We start from the raw sequence: 16,246 nt of genomic DNA on the forward strand, positions 1-16,246 counted from the left end.
TGGCTGAGGACACAATCTAACAGTTTGTGGGTTTGAGCCCCACGTCGGGCTCTGTGCTGACAGCTCAGAGCCTGGAACCTGCTTTGGATTCTGTGTCTCCCTCTCTCTCTGCCCCTTCCCTGCTTGCACATGGTCTCTCTCCCTCTCTCAAAAATAAACATTAAAAAAAAAAAAAAAAAAAAAGAGAAGGTATGCAGATAGCAAAGAAGCATATCAAAAGATGGTCCACATCATAGGTCACCAAGGAAATGCAAATTCACACAACAATATACAACTATACTCCACACGCCCCCGCCCAGAACAGACAAAATCCATAACAATAGCAACACCAAATGCTGGTGAGGATGTGGAAAAACAGGAACTCTGATTCATTGCTGGGGGAATGCAAACTAGTGCAGCCACTTTGGAAGACAGTTTCACAGTTTCTTACAAAACTAAACATATTCTTCCAATACAATCCAGCAATCACTCTTTGGTATTTACTCAAAGTATTTGAAAATTTATGTCCACACAAAACCTGCACACAGATGTTTATAGCAGCTTTATTTGTAACTGCCCAAACTTGGAAGGTACCAAGATACCCTTCAATAGGTGAATGGATAAATAAACTGTGTTACATTCAGACAGTGGAATACTATCCAGTGCTAAAAAGAAATTAATTATCAAGCTATGAAAAGACATGGAGGCAACTTAAATGCACATTACCAAGTGAAAGAAGCCAATCTAAAAAGGCTACATAGTGTACGATTCCAACTATGTGACATTCTGGACAAGGCAAAGCTATGGAGACAGTAGAAAGATTAGTGGTTGGGGCGCCTGGGTGGCTCACTCGGTGGGTGTCTGGCTCTTGATTTGGGCTCAGTCATGGTCTCATGGTCATGGGGTCGAGCCTGGCCTCGGGCTTTGTGCTGACAGCGCAGAGCCTGTTTGGGATTCTCTCTCTCTTCCTCTCTCTCTGCCCCTTCTCCGCTTGCTCACTTGCTCTCTCTCTCCCTCTCCCAAAATAAATACATAAACATTAAAAAAAGAAAGAAGATGAGTGGTTGCCAGAGGCTAGTGGAGAGGGAGGTGAATAGGTGGAATACAGCATTATGAGGCCGGTAAAACTGACACTACAATGGTAGATAGATATCAAGTAGCATACATATGATTAACCAATCACATTTTACATTTGTCTAAACCTACGGAATATACAACATGAAGAGTGAGCTGTAATGTAAACCCTGGACTCTGGGAGAGTATGATGTGTCAATGGAGGTTCATCAATCTTACCTCGTCTGGAGAGGGATGTTGATAATAGGGGAGGCTCTGCATGTGGGGACAGGGGAGGTACGGGAAATCTCTGCACTTCCTCCTCAGTTCTGCTGTGAACCTAAAAATGCTCTAGAAAGTAAAGATTTTTTTTTGTCTTTTTAAGTTTTGGTTGGGCATCACTCTGGAAGTAATTCACACATATCTGCTGGCTTTGGAGGCTGTTGTGAGACTGAACGATTCTTTTTTTCATTATGAAAAGGCACCAAGCTTTCAGGACAATGAAAAAGGTAATACCATAATATAAAAGAAAGTTGTACAGAACTTGGTGACTTTCCATAGCTTTCCCAGGAAGCACATGGTCAGAATTGTTGAGCCTCATTGTAAGTCCCTCCCTCACACAACCTGAGTGGCCGTTGAGGTCCTCGTGACAAGAGGGCAGCAAATTACAGCTGGCAAAAGATGGTACCTTTCTGAAATCAATCACAATAACTAATCTTCACTATTTTTGCCACTGAAAGCTGAGCCTAAATAATAATTTTCATGTTTTTCACAAATAACATGGTTCTCTAACAAGAAATGGCCAGTGAAATACTTTTTTGGTCTCCCACCTGTAAAGACCAACCAAGACAACAGGAAAACACTCCATGCCAGAGATGGTAGAGCATGAAGAAGGTGGTGTTGAAAGCTTGTATCAGCAAGGTTCAAGGTACCTGGCCCTTTCTATCTGGGAAGATGAAGAGTAAAGGGGGAAAGAAAAGAGACTACTTGAACACAATAGGATCTCTGTGCAAGTGAAAAGAAGAACAAAGGTATGTCCTGCAAGTTAACAAGGAGGAAAATGTCACGATGCATCAACCAGGTGACCCATAACTTCTGATCAGAGGAAGAGATACGATCACCACAGTAGGAAAATTTCATAATCACTCAGCGTCATTAAATAAATTGGTTTTGCAGAAAACAAAAAAGATCCATCTTCTCCATGACTCCTTGGGAGATATAACACATCTGTAAAGGACTGATTGCAATAATGGCTCCGTTTGTCATGGGTCCTTATATCTGTTTCTCCACCCCTTGAACTGGGGCTGCTGGCCCCATGACTTGCTTTGGCCAACAGAATGCAGCAACACGATGCAGTGCCAGTAGCAAACCTAGGCATCAAAGAGGCTTGTGCCTTTTGGCTCTCCCTCTTGGAATCCTGCTGAGCTGCCATGCAAACCAAGTGGCTAGCTTGCTGGAAGATGAGAGACCACATAGATCAGAACCCAGGCCCCGACACAGGAAACAGCCAAGCCGAGATCAGCCAACTGATCCACAGCCGAACATGGAAACATGACAGAACTCAGCTAATCCAGCAGAACTGCCTCGCCAACTCACAGGCTCACAAGCAAAAACAAACAAACAAACAAACAAACAAACAAACAAAAAAACCCAAACATGGTTATTATTCTGAGCCACTAAGTTTTGGGGCAGTCTGTTACACAACTGATACAACATCCTTTGAGGAAACTGGGTTCTACACCAAACAACTTCTATGTAGGTTTAGCTTTTAAAGTCATATGAAGTCACACTTCTAGTTCACGAAAAAGGTGCTTCACCTGATACCTTAACTTACCATCACTTTTTCCATCCTGTTGGGGATATGAGTTGTAGAACATCCCCTTCCCATCATGGGTCCATGCCATACAGCTGAACTTGACTCTCTCAAGCACATCTGGAAGCTCTTTGGCACCATCAACTTTCATGAACTTGATCGTCACCCAGTCTGAGCCGCTGGCACTCAGACCATAGGCAAAATATTCACCATCTTCACTGAATGCATAGCCTATGGGACACAGGATAAATCCTCAGTGAACTTGGGGACACAACCCCTAGCCCTGCCCACTGCCCTCTGTGCTGTCTGACAACGTTCTCTGCCAGATGTGCAACAGAAGGAGCAGGAAACCTGCAGTGAGGAACCCAGAGGGCTGAGCCCAGGCCTTACAGGGATTCGCCTCATGAGCTTGGACAAGTGTCCGAACCTCTCTGGGTCTTAGTTTTTTTAACCTGTAAAATGACATCTTGGATTATATGACCACTAAGATACTTTCATTGTTTATATTTCTATAATTCAATAAGCAGTTCGGTTAAAAGCAGAGCTCATCTGAGACTTTCAACATATTTTATTTATACTCTAAAGAGGAAGGGGAAAAAGAATAAGGAAACTACTTTTGGAGTATTGACTGGATTATGACACGTAGCACGTAACAGAACTAAACGGAAGCCATTAAGCAATTTTTGGAATGGATTCCAAACTATTTGAAATCACTCTTTACAACCTCATTTTCTGAGCATTGCTGGCACTCAAGGATTAACGTCCACACCATCTGACCAGCACAAGCCCAGGTAAATAAAGCCCAAGGGTTGCAGTGAAGGCTCACACAGTGCATATTCCAAAAGTGACCGTGAAAAAGAAAAAGCAACACCATTTATGAACTGTTACGCATGTCTAATTCTTTAAGTCCATGACAGAATGTTCTAATCACTACAGAATATGTGTTGAGAAATTTTATATGTTTATATCAGCTTTTATAAATATAAAGTAGGTATAGATAGCATTTGTTACCAGATACTGACACTAGAGATTTCCTCTTACAATGTTTGCTACACTTTACTAGGGACTGAAAATTAATCCTCAGAAACTCAACTATTTTCAGAACTGCCCTACTATTTGACATGGAATTTCTATTAGTGGTAAATAAGTTTAAAATTTCACAAAATCTCCTTATTAATCATTTTTGATTCCTATGAAGTATGCAAGCTCATCTCTATATAAATACAGAGAAGAGTCTAGAAGGTGATGGAGAGAAAATACTTCTTTATATAAATTATTTCTATATAATGAAATTTTTACAGGAAAAATTTAAATAATTGATTTGAAATATATAAAAAAAATCACATGCTATCAAAACAATCAGTATGTTTACCCACACTGTAACCTCCCTATAATATCATTTTCAGAAAACTTGAAGACTGAGGCCAGGTCCCATGTCTAATTTCCCTTTTCATCTATCAGGACCTGTATATGGCAGGCATTCCATTAAAATGTTACTGGAAAGAATTTTCAGAGACTCTCCTATAATGAAGTTCTTCTGGATGAGTTACAAGACAGACTTTAGTTAAAATTAAATGATATCCTACACAGGATATGTTCTTACATACCGAACCAGTGTATTAACTTCATTTACAAGTGCAAGCTCAAATTCACGGGAGGATATTTTTGGTTAGCTGGCTGGCATCTTAGTTTCAATACTGATTACTTTCAACACGAGTTAGGTAAAGGACCATCATTTACATACACAGCCTATTTAGGAAGAAGAGGGGAAGACCCATGAAGTGGCTGAGTGGCTCCACAGAAGGGTCTTCCCAAAGCGCTGCTACAACAGGGCCTTTTGATTCCCACCTAATCGATTACAGGACGACCGTGTTCCACTTGCTCAATTCCGCAGGCTGAACCCCCACCTGTGCTTTCTCTACAAAACAGAGGATGCTACAGCCAGGGAACTGCAGGGAACAGTCAGGGAAATGCTGAGCCAACTTCATTAAGATCTAGGATACCAACGAGAGATGATTCCCAGAGTATACAACTATTAAAGCATAGAACCAGAGAAGAACCAACTTCCTTCCTTAGAACCAGTGCTCGTGGCACAAACCAACAGTAATGGTTATGGACTGTGGAGGTTATCTTGGGGTGGAGTTATTGAGGAGACATGTGGTCACTACAGGCCAAACTTAATGATTTGGGTTTTCAACTTGCATCTTCAGGCAACAGGGTATCAACCGGTCTAATTTCTACAAGACTGTGTTTTTGTTTTTGTTTTTTACTTTTAATTCTAAAATACTGACAGCTAAAGTTTAAAACTCTGATCACTTCCTCCCCACCAAGGAAAGGGATCTTGTAAATATTCTTTCCTATTTTATATTTATAGTCGGAACATTCTTCGTAGAGCTTAAATTACTTACAGAAGATTTTTTTTTCTAAACACAGATAGGTCTCAGGGATGTTAGAAGCAATGATGTTGGTACTTAAATATCTCAGAAGCCCTGGAAGCTAATTTGGGTCCAGTGTGAATTATTCTCCAGTTCTGCTTCATGCCACCAAAACACGTGGCTACTCATGTATTCCAAAGATACTGTGCAAAAATTAGCTTTCCTGATACTGCATGTGCATCTGTTGCACAATATGGTCCATCCCGTCTGGTATTTCAGAGGTGAGGGGACTGCAGCAACGCCAGAGCCGTGAGTGAGGGCCCTGGGACTCCTGTGGGCTTGGCTGTGTAGCACTCACCTCGGAGAGCCACCGTGCCATCGTCAGAGAGTATGTTGGGGTCGAGGAACACTCTGGCTTCACCTTCTAAGGAATCCTGTACGTATAATACTCGCTGGTTCTGCAAACCTGTATTGTAAAAATAGAAATACCTGGGGGACAGAGATGGTCTTTATTTAGCGGTAGAGTTTTCCACTTGTGGGGTACAATCAAATACACACAAGCAAAAAGAAAAACAACACACAAGGGTTCAATTGCAAATGGGCTATGCCAGGGACATACATACATGGGGACTAGGATGGAAGGTCCCACCACCTCCCTGTGCCTAGAGTTAGTTATCTGAATTGTTTTAGGTACTCAAATAATTTATCATAATTCTGCATATTAACTAAATGGGAACAAATAAAGGCTGCTTCATTTGCTAAAATGAAAACTGATAATCAAAGAAAGCAGTAATTTTTTTTCTTTTCAATGGAAAAGAACACAGGTTTTTCTAAAATGAAACGCTGGATCCTTCCCTCGGCAAGCCGCTAGGGCAGGGGTGGACAAACCCTTTCTGTACTGGGCAAAACTGCAAATGTTTTAGGCTTTGTGTGCCATAGAGTCTCTGCTGCTGCTACTCAATTCTGTAGTTGTACAAAAGCAGCTATGGATAATATGTAAATGAATGGACAGGTCTGTGTGCCATTTCAATTTTATTTACAAAAACAAGCGGCAGGGGGGCATGTAGACGGTACTTTGCTGATGTGTGTGTGTGTGTGCACGCGCGCACTTCTGCACATGTGTGAAGGCGGCGGAGGGGGGGGGTCTAAGAAATTCTCAATAAATTTATGATGATGGTTCCAGAGACTTAAAAAAAAGAACAAGAGAATATGTCTAAGTAGGTGTGAAAGGGAGAGGAACAAGAGAGGTGAATTAGTGATAGGTGCCGCCTCCTGGCCATTTCCATTCCTGGGTGAAAGACACCCATACAATAAAATCCTTTCTAGCAGTATAAGCCAAAGGGAATCTTAGAGGCAAACGAATCTCCACTGCCGTCTGCAAATCATCCTATCTCACCAATTACTAGCCATAAGACAACAATAACTTCCTATAATCTAGATTTTTTTTTCCCTAGGAAGTATCTCTACTAAATTTCTTAATTATAATTTTAAGAATATGGACAACAGACCAAAAGTTTTTATTCTCGTACTCAAGCACAGAAATGATTTGACTTGAGAGTGAATTAGTTCCATCAATGGCAAGTTATTTAGAATTTGTATTTCAAGATTTAAAGAAAGCATTCAATTAGACAAGTAAAAAGAAAAATGAAAGCAACCTCACATACCGTTTTCCTTTCTTGAAGTGGCAACTATACTTGGGATAATCATACAGTTCAGTCATTCTCTCTTTGTATAAACCTCTGATAGGACATTGTTCAAGAAATGGAACAGTAATCTTGTTCTGGGCCTCAACAAAAGCCTATAGAGAAAATTTAAATGGAAAAAGCAAGTCAGACATAAAATTTTCCATATGGAATTTTATCCACTGATATATATCCATGAAAGCATATTTTTCCCTCAATAAATGATAACTAGTCCTTTCACGGCACTAACTACATACTGTTAACTCATTTAGAACTCACAATTATCTTATGGAGAAGGCTCTATTATCAGCCCAACTTTACAGAGGAGAAAACTGAGTTTCAGAGTAGATGAAAAGCTGCCCAACATCAGACAGCCAGGCAGGGGCAGAGTTTACTCTTGAATCTGTTCCCTTAAAAAACACAGTCTGCTGTACTAAGATCATGCAGTCAATCGACTACGTTCACACGCTGCCAAGGTGCCAGCCTTCCTAGTCAGTAGTCTGAGATCCCACAAACCATCAGAATTAAAGAAACATATACAAAGGTGCTATTTTACCAATTTTGCTTTTGCCTATGCTGTCTTCCTAAGGCCTCCTACCTTGTCAACTTCAGAGAACCTTGTTAAAATTTGAAACTGAAGAATATTCTTTAAAAATTGGAGAATGGGTGGCATTAGATAAGAATATCAACAAAAACAGTTTGTAAGAAGGGCAAGAAATGGTCTGCAGGAAGTCAGGGGACCCTGGCAGCAAAGGCAGGGCAAGGGGCAGATCCAGGATAAGGAGGGCATCCCCCCAGACCAGCAGAGGCTCATCTTTGCAGGCAAGCAGCTGGAAGATGGCCGCACTCTTTCTGATTACAACATCTAGAAAGAGTCGACCCTGCACCTGGTCCTGCGTCTGAGGGGTGGTATGCAGATCTTCGTGAAGACCCTGACCGGCAAGACCATCACCCTGGAGGTGGAGCCCAGTGACACCATCGAAAATGTGAAGGCCAAGATCCAAGATAAAGAAGGCATCCCTCCTGACCAGCAGAGGCTCATCTTTGCAGGCAAGCAGCTGGAAGATGGCCGCACTCTTTCTGATTACAACATCCAGAAAGAGTCCACTCTCCATCTGGTTCTTCGTCTGAGGGGTGGCTGTTAATTCTTCAGTCTTGAAGTTCATAGTGCCCAATGATGGCATTGCTCTGCACTCTAGCCATTTGCCCCAGTTTAAGTTTAGAAATTACCAGTTTCAGCAATTGCTGAAATACTGGTTTTCTCAATAGCTGTTCAAAATGTTAATAAAAGTTTTGTTGCATGGTAGCAAAAAAAAAAAAAAAAAAAAAAAAAAACACACACAACAGATCAACTATACCCAAGCCTACCCTGTTTGTAAGTGAGCAATTAGAAAGTTCTTCATACTATGAAAACTCAGACTCAGAATATTCACCTCTGGCTATTAGTAAGAAATGAAACAAGAATAAATATATTAGCTCTAAATTCAGTTGAAGGTTCAATCTGACGTTTACAAATAGGTAAGTTCTCAGAGGAAAACTTCAGGAAATTAAGAACATAATATATTTTGAATGACAGATGAAAATGCGCTATCATTGGCCTCTACTTTTGGATGGATCATCAAGGTCCAAGGGCCCACCCTAACTCAAAATGGTCTTCAAATGGGATCTCCTACAATAACCACCAACTGTGCTCTGGAAAACCATGATTCTGTGTTCAGAGAAAGCTGTTCTAAAATTCACTGATATTTATAATGTGCTTGAGAATATGAGAGAAAGAGTAGAAAGTAGGACTAAAATAATGAACAACCCTTTTTGCAAGATGATCCATTCAAGAAAAAAAAACTGTTATGGGGGTACCTGGGTGGCTCAGTCAGCCGAGCATCTGACTTGGCTCAGGTCATGATCTTGCAGTTCGTGAATTCAAGCCCCACCCTGGGCTCTCGGCTGTCAGCACAGAGCCTGCTCTGGATCTTCTGTCTCCCCCTCTCTGACCCTCCCCTGCTCGCCCTCTCTCCCTCTCTCTCTCAAAAGTAAATAAAAATTAAAAAAAAAAAAAAAAAACAACTTGTTATGGGTCACATTTCTTATTTCATTCAAACAGAAAACAAAATGTATTGAGTCCCAAAGAAATATAATGCCAAATGCTTATTGCCAAGGAACTGGCAATTCACCCTGGCCTGCCTTCCTACGGCACTTAAGCTAACGATAGTTTCTATACTTTTAAAGAGCTGGAAAACAAAAACAACCCAACAGAGGCCTATGTGGCTCTCAACATCTGAACCATTTAATACATAGTCCTTTATAGAAGAAGTTTGCTGATTCCACTGCGCCTCATTAAAAAGAGTGTCAAAGAGGAAACGGGCTTTTATTTTGGTTACAATATCAGTGTACAGCCGCAAAGCCACTCAGGGGCAGGACTGTGGAGATCACAAAGTGTGTGCAAGAGCATTACTGATTTCATGATGGAAGGAAATGCCTTGTCTACTTTACAGACGCAGAAACTGAGGCATGCAGTATTGAAGTCACCCGGTCAAGGTGAACAGTGAATTAGCAAGAGCACTCAAGCAGAATTACAGTTGACCCTTGAGCTACATGGGCTTGAGCCAGGCAGGTCCACTTATTTGTGGATTTTTTACAGTACTATAAATGTATTTTCTCTTCCTTATGACTTTCTAACATTTTCTTTCCTCTAGCTCACGATAGTATAAGAACACAGTACATGATACAAAAAACACACAAAATACATGTTAATTGACTGTTTATGTTATCAGTAAGGCTTCCAGTCGACAGTGGGCTACAGGTAAAGTTTGGGGGAGTCAAAAGTTATAAGGGAATTTTCGACCTCATGGGGTGTTGGCACCTCTATCTCCTACATTGTTCAAGGGCCACCTGTACTCTATTCCAGTCACAGTAGGACAGGCTGAGGCCGGCTCCATGCCTGATTCCGGATGTGGGATGAGTAAGAGCAGACACCCGGGGGAGAAAGGAAGCCAGGCCTCCTATGATTTTCCCCCCGCCTGTGTTAAGTGGGGCTGGACAGGCACGTCAGGGTCCTGGAGCATCGGAAAGGACTTAAGAAAAACCTCATGTGCATCAGCACTGATCTTGGCATTGTGGATGGAGAGGTGACAAGTCCAGGACAAGCTCCCTGCCTTCGTGGCGCTAACACTGTACTGGGGGAGACAATACACAAGCCAGAGGGTTACAGAGAATGGTTAGTCCGAAGGCCACATGCAGGGTAATCATGAGCATCTGCAGCCTGTGCTGGTCCTGAACTGTATGCCACCTGCCCGGGATGAGGCCGGGACAGAGCCTGAGAGGGAGTGCTGTGAACAATGTGACATCGCTGTGCCATCTCTGCTATGTTTTACAAAAATATCAATCCATACCGGTTTGGAAATTTAAAAACCAGTCCTTCACCACAGAGCCTGGGAAGCACTGGGAAGGAGGAGGGAGGATGGCCAGGGAGGCCCTTCTGAGGCAGTTCTGAATTAAGGTAGGCTAGGTGACAGGGAGCAGCCATGCAAAGACGGGAGAAGTGCTCCAGGCCAAGGAATGGCAAGTGTGGGACCCTGGGAGATGGGAGCTCCCAGGTGTGAAGGAGAGCAGGGAGGGCAGTGAGGCTGGGAATGAGTGACAGGGAGCAAAGACCCAGGCGGGAGCTGATCGTGCGGCACCTCATCACGCGGCACCCGGTGGCAGTTATGAAGTTTGAATCTTCATTCTAGGGGCAAACAAGCTATGACTGGGAAAGGAGGTAGTTACAAAATCTGGCTTATCTTTTGAAACATCTACCCTTGCTTTGGATGAAGAATAAACCAGGGAAGCAAAATTAGAAGTCAGGAAGGTGGGCCAGTGGTCCAGGGAGAGCTGAGGCCAAGTGAAATGGCTGGTCTCCAGAAGCAGCAGGAACGACCACTGTGATGGGGCGCAGAGAAAAATGGGCACCGTGTACGCTCGTGTGTGGATTCGATGGCTATTTCCCGGAAGGGCCTCATCAGACTGCTCTAGCTCCTCGGGGCTCCCACCCTGGGATCCCAGTGTGCTGAGGCTCTTGGCTGGCCCCTCTTCTTCCACTGGAGGGGCCTCTGAGGAGGGCACTGTGCGGGCTCTGTGTCCCTCACCCTTCTGGTTTGTGTTTGTCTGAGGCTGATCGAGGCCCTATTCAGGCTCTAGTAGGACCAAGGTGGGCCCAAGACACACAGGTGTTCAGTTCCTTTGCTTTGGAAAGGTGGAACCATCTTCTTCAACTGCTCCTCTATCTTGCATCACTTCTTTTAGACGTCTCGTGGTACAGACACAACTGCGGCCACTGAATCCATCTCACACTGAAGCAGACGCTTTGGCTTTTCTCGTTTCAAATGTTCATAAGACTGTTATGCCAGGCATAATGCTACTAAATAATGATACAATTCTAGGACTATTACGACCAATTTTGTCACCCCACCCATCCACCGATGATAGTCAACCAATTACTCTAAATAGAGCAGTTTTTAAAGACTATGTCCTTCCAAGTCAAAGACCTACACGTAAAACCAAACTGGTCAAATGCCTCAAAGTCTCAAATTCTTTATAACTTGGGCAAATCCTTCTCATGCTCAAGACAGCAAATGTTCTATAAAGGGGCTTTGTGAAATTTAGGGTTCTACAGACTGTCAATATGATTTCTGGTATTTTAATCAGGAAACACCTTCTTGGTCACTTACGGATTTAACAGTTTGGCTTCTTGGTCTAGAAATTAGAACAAATTGGGGGAAAGGGAGAAAAGGGGCAAGAAGAGACGAACAAAACTGGAGGACATCCGGGATGATAAAGGAGCGGGGTGAGGAGAATTAGAATTCTCTTCGTTCCTCAAGAAGCTTCGGCGTCCATAGTTGATTACAGAGTGTTGTCCAAGTGACTGGAATCTGAAAGCCCATTAATGACACCTGCAGCTGAGCCTCTGAAGAAGATCAACAGTTTGGATTTTATAGCAATGAATGGATGTGAACGCACTGAATAGCTGCCCAGGACTAAGAAACTTGGTTTATACCTCCCTCTTCCCTTGAAGATTAGAAAGCTCCACAGCAAGGCAATGTTTCAGTTATGCACATGGAGTAAATTCTAGAGATGTGCTGCATGGCACAGGGCCTGTAGTTAACAATACTGTACTGTGCACACAAAACTCTGGTAGGAGCTCATTTTTTTTTTTTTTAAGTTTATTTATTTTTGACAGAGAGAAAGAGAGACAGAGCATGAGTGGAGGAGGGGTAGAAAGAGGGGGAGACACAGAATCTGAAGCAGGCTCTAGGCTCTGAGCTGTCAGCACAGAGCCTGACACAGGAGCTCAAAATCACAGACCATGAGATCATGACCTAAGCCGAAGTCAGATGCTCAACCGACTGAGCCACCCAGGCGCCCCTGGTGGGAGCTCATCTTAAAGTCTCACCACCATGAAAGAAAAGGAAAGAAGAGCTAGCTGGCAAAGGGTCACTCAGGTTGGGAGCTGGAGATTCCTTTACCCTGTCTTCGGAAAGAATTTCTTCAAGTTGTCCTCACATGCACTGTATTTTAATCCACAAAATACCTCACATCCTTTAATAAGCATAACTCATACATATATGAGTAAAAATGAAGCATACAGTTACTCACTAACTAGCTGTATATATATAAAACACCACAATTAACATAAGATTAAACAGATGAATCAGGGGTAAAGGGAAATGCTACAAGAGAATAAAGGAGAAACTATTTCCAGGATGAGGCAGGGGTGAGAGAGAGTGGGGCAGGCAGGTGTCAAGATGACCAAGAGGGAGTCTTAGGTAGGACATTAACTTGCACACGGCTATCAACCTCCACTCTTCCCAAATAAACAACAAAAACTAGGAATGGTGCTATCCATCACCATCATCTGAGGAGTTTCTGCTGCAAATTATACACACAGACATATGCATGCATGTATATGACCTGGTTAAAGCAACTTTCAGGGGCTTCTGAAGAAAACAGGTTGGTGTCAGGAAGGTCTGGCAGAACAACACGGTCCCAGCCACGAGGAGGCTGAGTGCTTCCTGGAGGCCAGAGGGAGATGCATATGTGGGTCCCCTCTCACTGCTGGGAGTATGGCAGAATTCAGATGACTCTCCAAGTGCACGGATACCCTTATAAAAAAGAAGGTAAAGCTCATCCATGAGGCTCCAGGACTCAGGGCCCGGAGATTTGGACAGTCACACAGCAAACTGAAGGCAGGTCATGCCAAACAGAAAATTAAACGCAGCTGCTTCAGGAAACAGGTCTAGAAATTGAGACTATAAAGGAATGGAAATAATATATTTTATAAAACTAATATGAGAAATATATACAAAGAGAGAGAGAGAAATGATTATCTCATATTTTCCAGTACTCACTGAACATTTTTAAATAATTAGCAGTACCTCAGACAACAAAGGAAATCTTAAATTCCAAGAAAAAAAAGGGGATTCAGGTCACAGTAAAAGCACAACGCTACTTTCTTTTCCCGGCCCCACAAACCCATTACTTACTTATTCCCCAGGAGGAGAAAGAGTGAATTCAAGTGGTAAGAGCCCCAACTCTATGGGGCTTGTCTTTTAACATTAAAACCCCAGAGTGGGTGCACCTATTCTCTCTGGGACCGTCCACCCTCAGGCAAGGAAGGCTCACACTGAGCTTCCAGCTGCATGTGATTAACAGTACAGGTAGGGCCTTCCAGAATCCCAGCCAGGTCTCTTTTCCACCTCCTATGCCCATCCCATATGGGCAAATCAGTTTGACCTTACAGTCAAGTCTTGTTCTCAAATCTAGTCACTACTAGGAAGTCCATTCAAAGCTGAAACTTGAACTCCATTTGGCTTGGTCCTTTGGGGCACATGCTACTAACCAGAAACCTGGCAAGGACAGACAGTAGTTCAAATCTAAACCTAACTAAAAACCTGATCATGAAGAAGTTAAATGCATACACATCCTCTCTTAAATAACTATTTTTTTTCAATAAGAGAATCCAAACAGCAACAATAATATTTAGAAAACAAGAAAAATAAGACTATTAAAGAGTTAAAATTCATGAGATGTGGCAAAACATTTGAAGGTGATATCTGTATCTTGGTACCCTTGAGAAGTCCTACTGATAGAGTGGGGGAACAGTGTGTGACTTCTATTGGCCATTTGAGCACCCCAACCCTCGATCCAGGGACTGATCCAGGGCCAGGAAGAACACCCATACAGGATGAGGCTTGCACTGGGTCCAAGGGCTTGTTCTGTGACTTATGCACACAGTGCTGGTGTCTGGGTGTGCCTTGTCCTGAAGGACAGCAATCACACTGTGACGGTTGAGGTATGTCTGGCACAGGTGAGGTGCTCTGCATTCGAATAAACAAGCTGGGTCTGGAAAGTGACAGTTATGCTTTCAGGAAGTTTGTGTTTTACCCTCTCTCTCCATCAGATTTTACTGTTTTTGAGTACCAGTAGATTGCACCATCTGTCATATGACGTTACTGCTACCTCTGTCTGTATTCTAACTATGCTAACTCCTTTCTACATTCTTTATATAAGAAAACCCTATTGGATCGCCTGGGTGGTTCAGCTGCTTAAGTGTCCGACCTCGGCTCAGGTCATGATCTCACGGTTCGTGGGTTCAAGCCCTGTGTCAGGCTCTGTACTGATAGCTCAGAGCCTAGAGCCTGCTTCAGATTCTGTGTCTCCCTCTCTCTCTGCCCCTCCTTCACTCATGCTCTGTCTCTCTCTGTCTCTCAAAAATAAATAAATGTAAAAAAAAACCAAAAAAGTGAAAAAAACAAAAAAAAACCCTATCCATTTCTGTAAGCAGTCTTTCCATCCATTCTTCTCTATAGGCAAGTCAATAAAGGAGTCATGAACCCAGGCAAAGCAACCAGAATCCTTTTTCAGTGACAGGGATGCATACTGGCAGACAGAAGTTATCTTATGGGATTTGGGACCATGAGGACTGAGTAAAACTGAAAGAGACAAGGCCCATCTTTTCCTACCACATGGAAGAGGCTACTGGAAAACAAAACAATCAGAGAAAAGCAGATAATCTGAGAGACAAAGAGAAACAGGTTTCCAGAAATATCATGTGCACTCCTGGATCAGGCTGTGCCTAAAGGCTCTTACACCCTGGTCACCAATTACAGCCACTTTGCTCCTTTTTTCACATGAGCTGGAATGACTTGGGTTTCAAGTACCACTAATCCAGCATCCTAACAGCTCTTCCAGGAGTCCTGCCATCTGCTGAGCAAGGTGAGGCTGGTAGAACATGAGCAGCCTAGGAAGAGGAGGAAATGACCCAAAGTTTGCCCAAGTCCTGGTGGGCAGAGCTGAGAAAGGTGTATCTACACGAATGGTGTGAATGGTGTCTTATCAGTACATGAGAAAGTGAAATGAAACTAAACATTCAAATCAAAGTTTTAAAGTAACAAAAGAACATGAGAAGAAATTAACTAGAAAATTAAGAGTATAACTTCTAAGTCCTCAAATGGCTTCTTAAAAAAAAAAAAAAATTTAAAAAGGGAAAAAACAGACTCAACCAAAGCTCTGGCTAAGCTAATCAAGGAAAGGGGAGAAATGTTGCAGAAACTCAATATTAGAAATGATGAAGAAATATAGCCATGGACAGGGAGAGTAGAGTTGGGGACGTAAGAGATATTACACTAACCCCATGCTGGTACATTTTAGAATCTCAATGATGTGGGCAATGTTCTAGGAAATACAAAGGATAAAAATCGATCCAAAAAGAAAGAAAGATCTGAACAGGGCAATAACCATGAAAGAAAGTGGAGGAAAAGAGCCTAAGAATTAATTGCAACAAAAGAATTTGTCCCACATAGCTCTAAATTATCAAGCAGATAATTTCCATGCTATTTAAAGTGCTCTATAATAAATGCAGTGGCAAACATTTATCAAACACTTACTTGTATCCACCATTTTGCTGCATGGTTCAAAATTATCACTTAATTTTCACCACAACCATACAGAGTAGTTTGCTCCAAATTATAAATCAGAAAATTGAAGTTTGGAGTGGTTAAAAAATATGACCAACATCACATCTGATGAAATTGTGGCGTAAAGATTCAAACCTGCCTTTCTACCTCTGAAGCTGCTCATTAAATGATCTACCCACCGCCTTCCCATGAACATGCAGGTTCCAAGATCTCTAAGGGTTCCCATTAGTTGTTGGGGGGAACAGGGTAGAAAGAAAATCCTAGAAGGGAGACAAGTTAGGAAGCTACTGAATGTCTACCACAATGGCAATGCATGCCTGAACCAGAGCAGTGTCAGTAGGAATAAAAAGAAAGAAAGAAAGAAAGAAAGAAAGAAAGAAAGAAAGAAAGAAA

General features: G+C 42.5%; 2 protein-coding genes across 2 annotated transcripts in view; one reads left to right on the forward strand and one right to left on the reverse strand.

The window, feature by feature from the left end:
* The window catches only part of PREP (prolyl endopeptidase), a 121,868-nt gene that overhangs the window by 89,788 nt on the left and 15,834 nt on the right, over positions 1–16,246 (reverse strand). Inside the window, exons 3-5 of the mRNA XM_040474281.1 lie at positions 6,885–7,018; positions 5,579–5,709; positions 2,867–3,076 (exon numbers count right to left, since the gene is read on the reverse strand). Coding sequence (XP_040330215.1) covers positions 2,867–3,076; positions 5,579–5,709; positions 6,885–7,018 — 475 coding nt within the window. The remainder of the gene's footprint in view (positions 1–2,866; positions 3,077–5,578; positions 5,710–6,884; positions 7,019–16,246) is intronic.
* Positions 7,663–8,211, forward strand: LOC121029841 (ubiquitin). The gene has a single exon (XM_040474282.1). It carries the CDS (start codon positions 7,814–7,816, stop codon positions 8,045–8,047), a length of 234 nt encoding a protein of 77 aa, XP_040330216.1. The 5' UTR covers positions 7,663–7,813; the 3' UTR covers positions 8,048–8,211.

Source organism: Herpailurus yagouaroundi, unplaced genomic scaffold (genome assembly GCF_014898765.1).
Source record: "Herpailurus yagouaroundi ecotype Mexico unplaced genomic scaffold, PumYag 139, whole genome shotgun sequence".
NCBI classification, from domain to species: domain Eukaryota; kingdom Metazoa; phylum Chordata; class Mammalia; order Carnivora; family Felidae; genus Herpailurus; species Herpailurus yagouaroundi.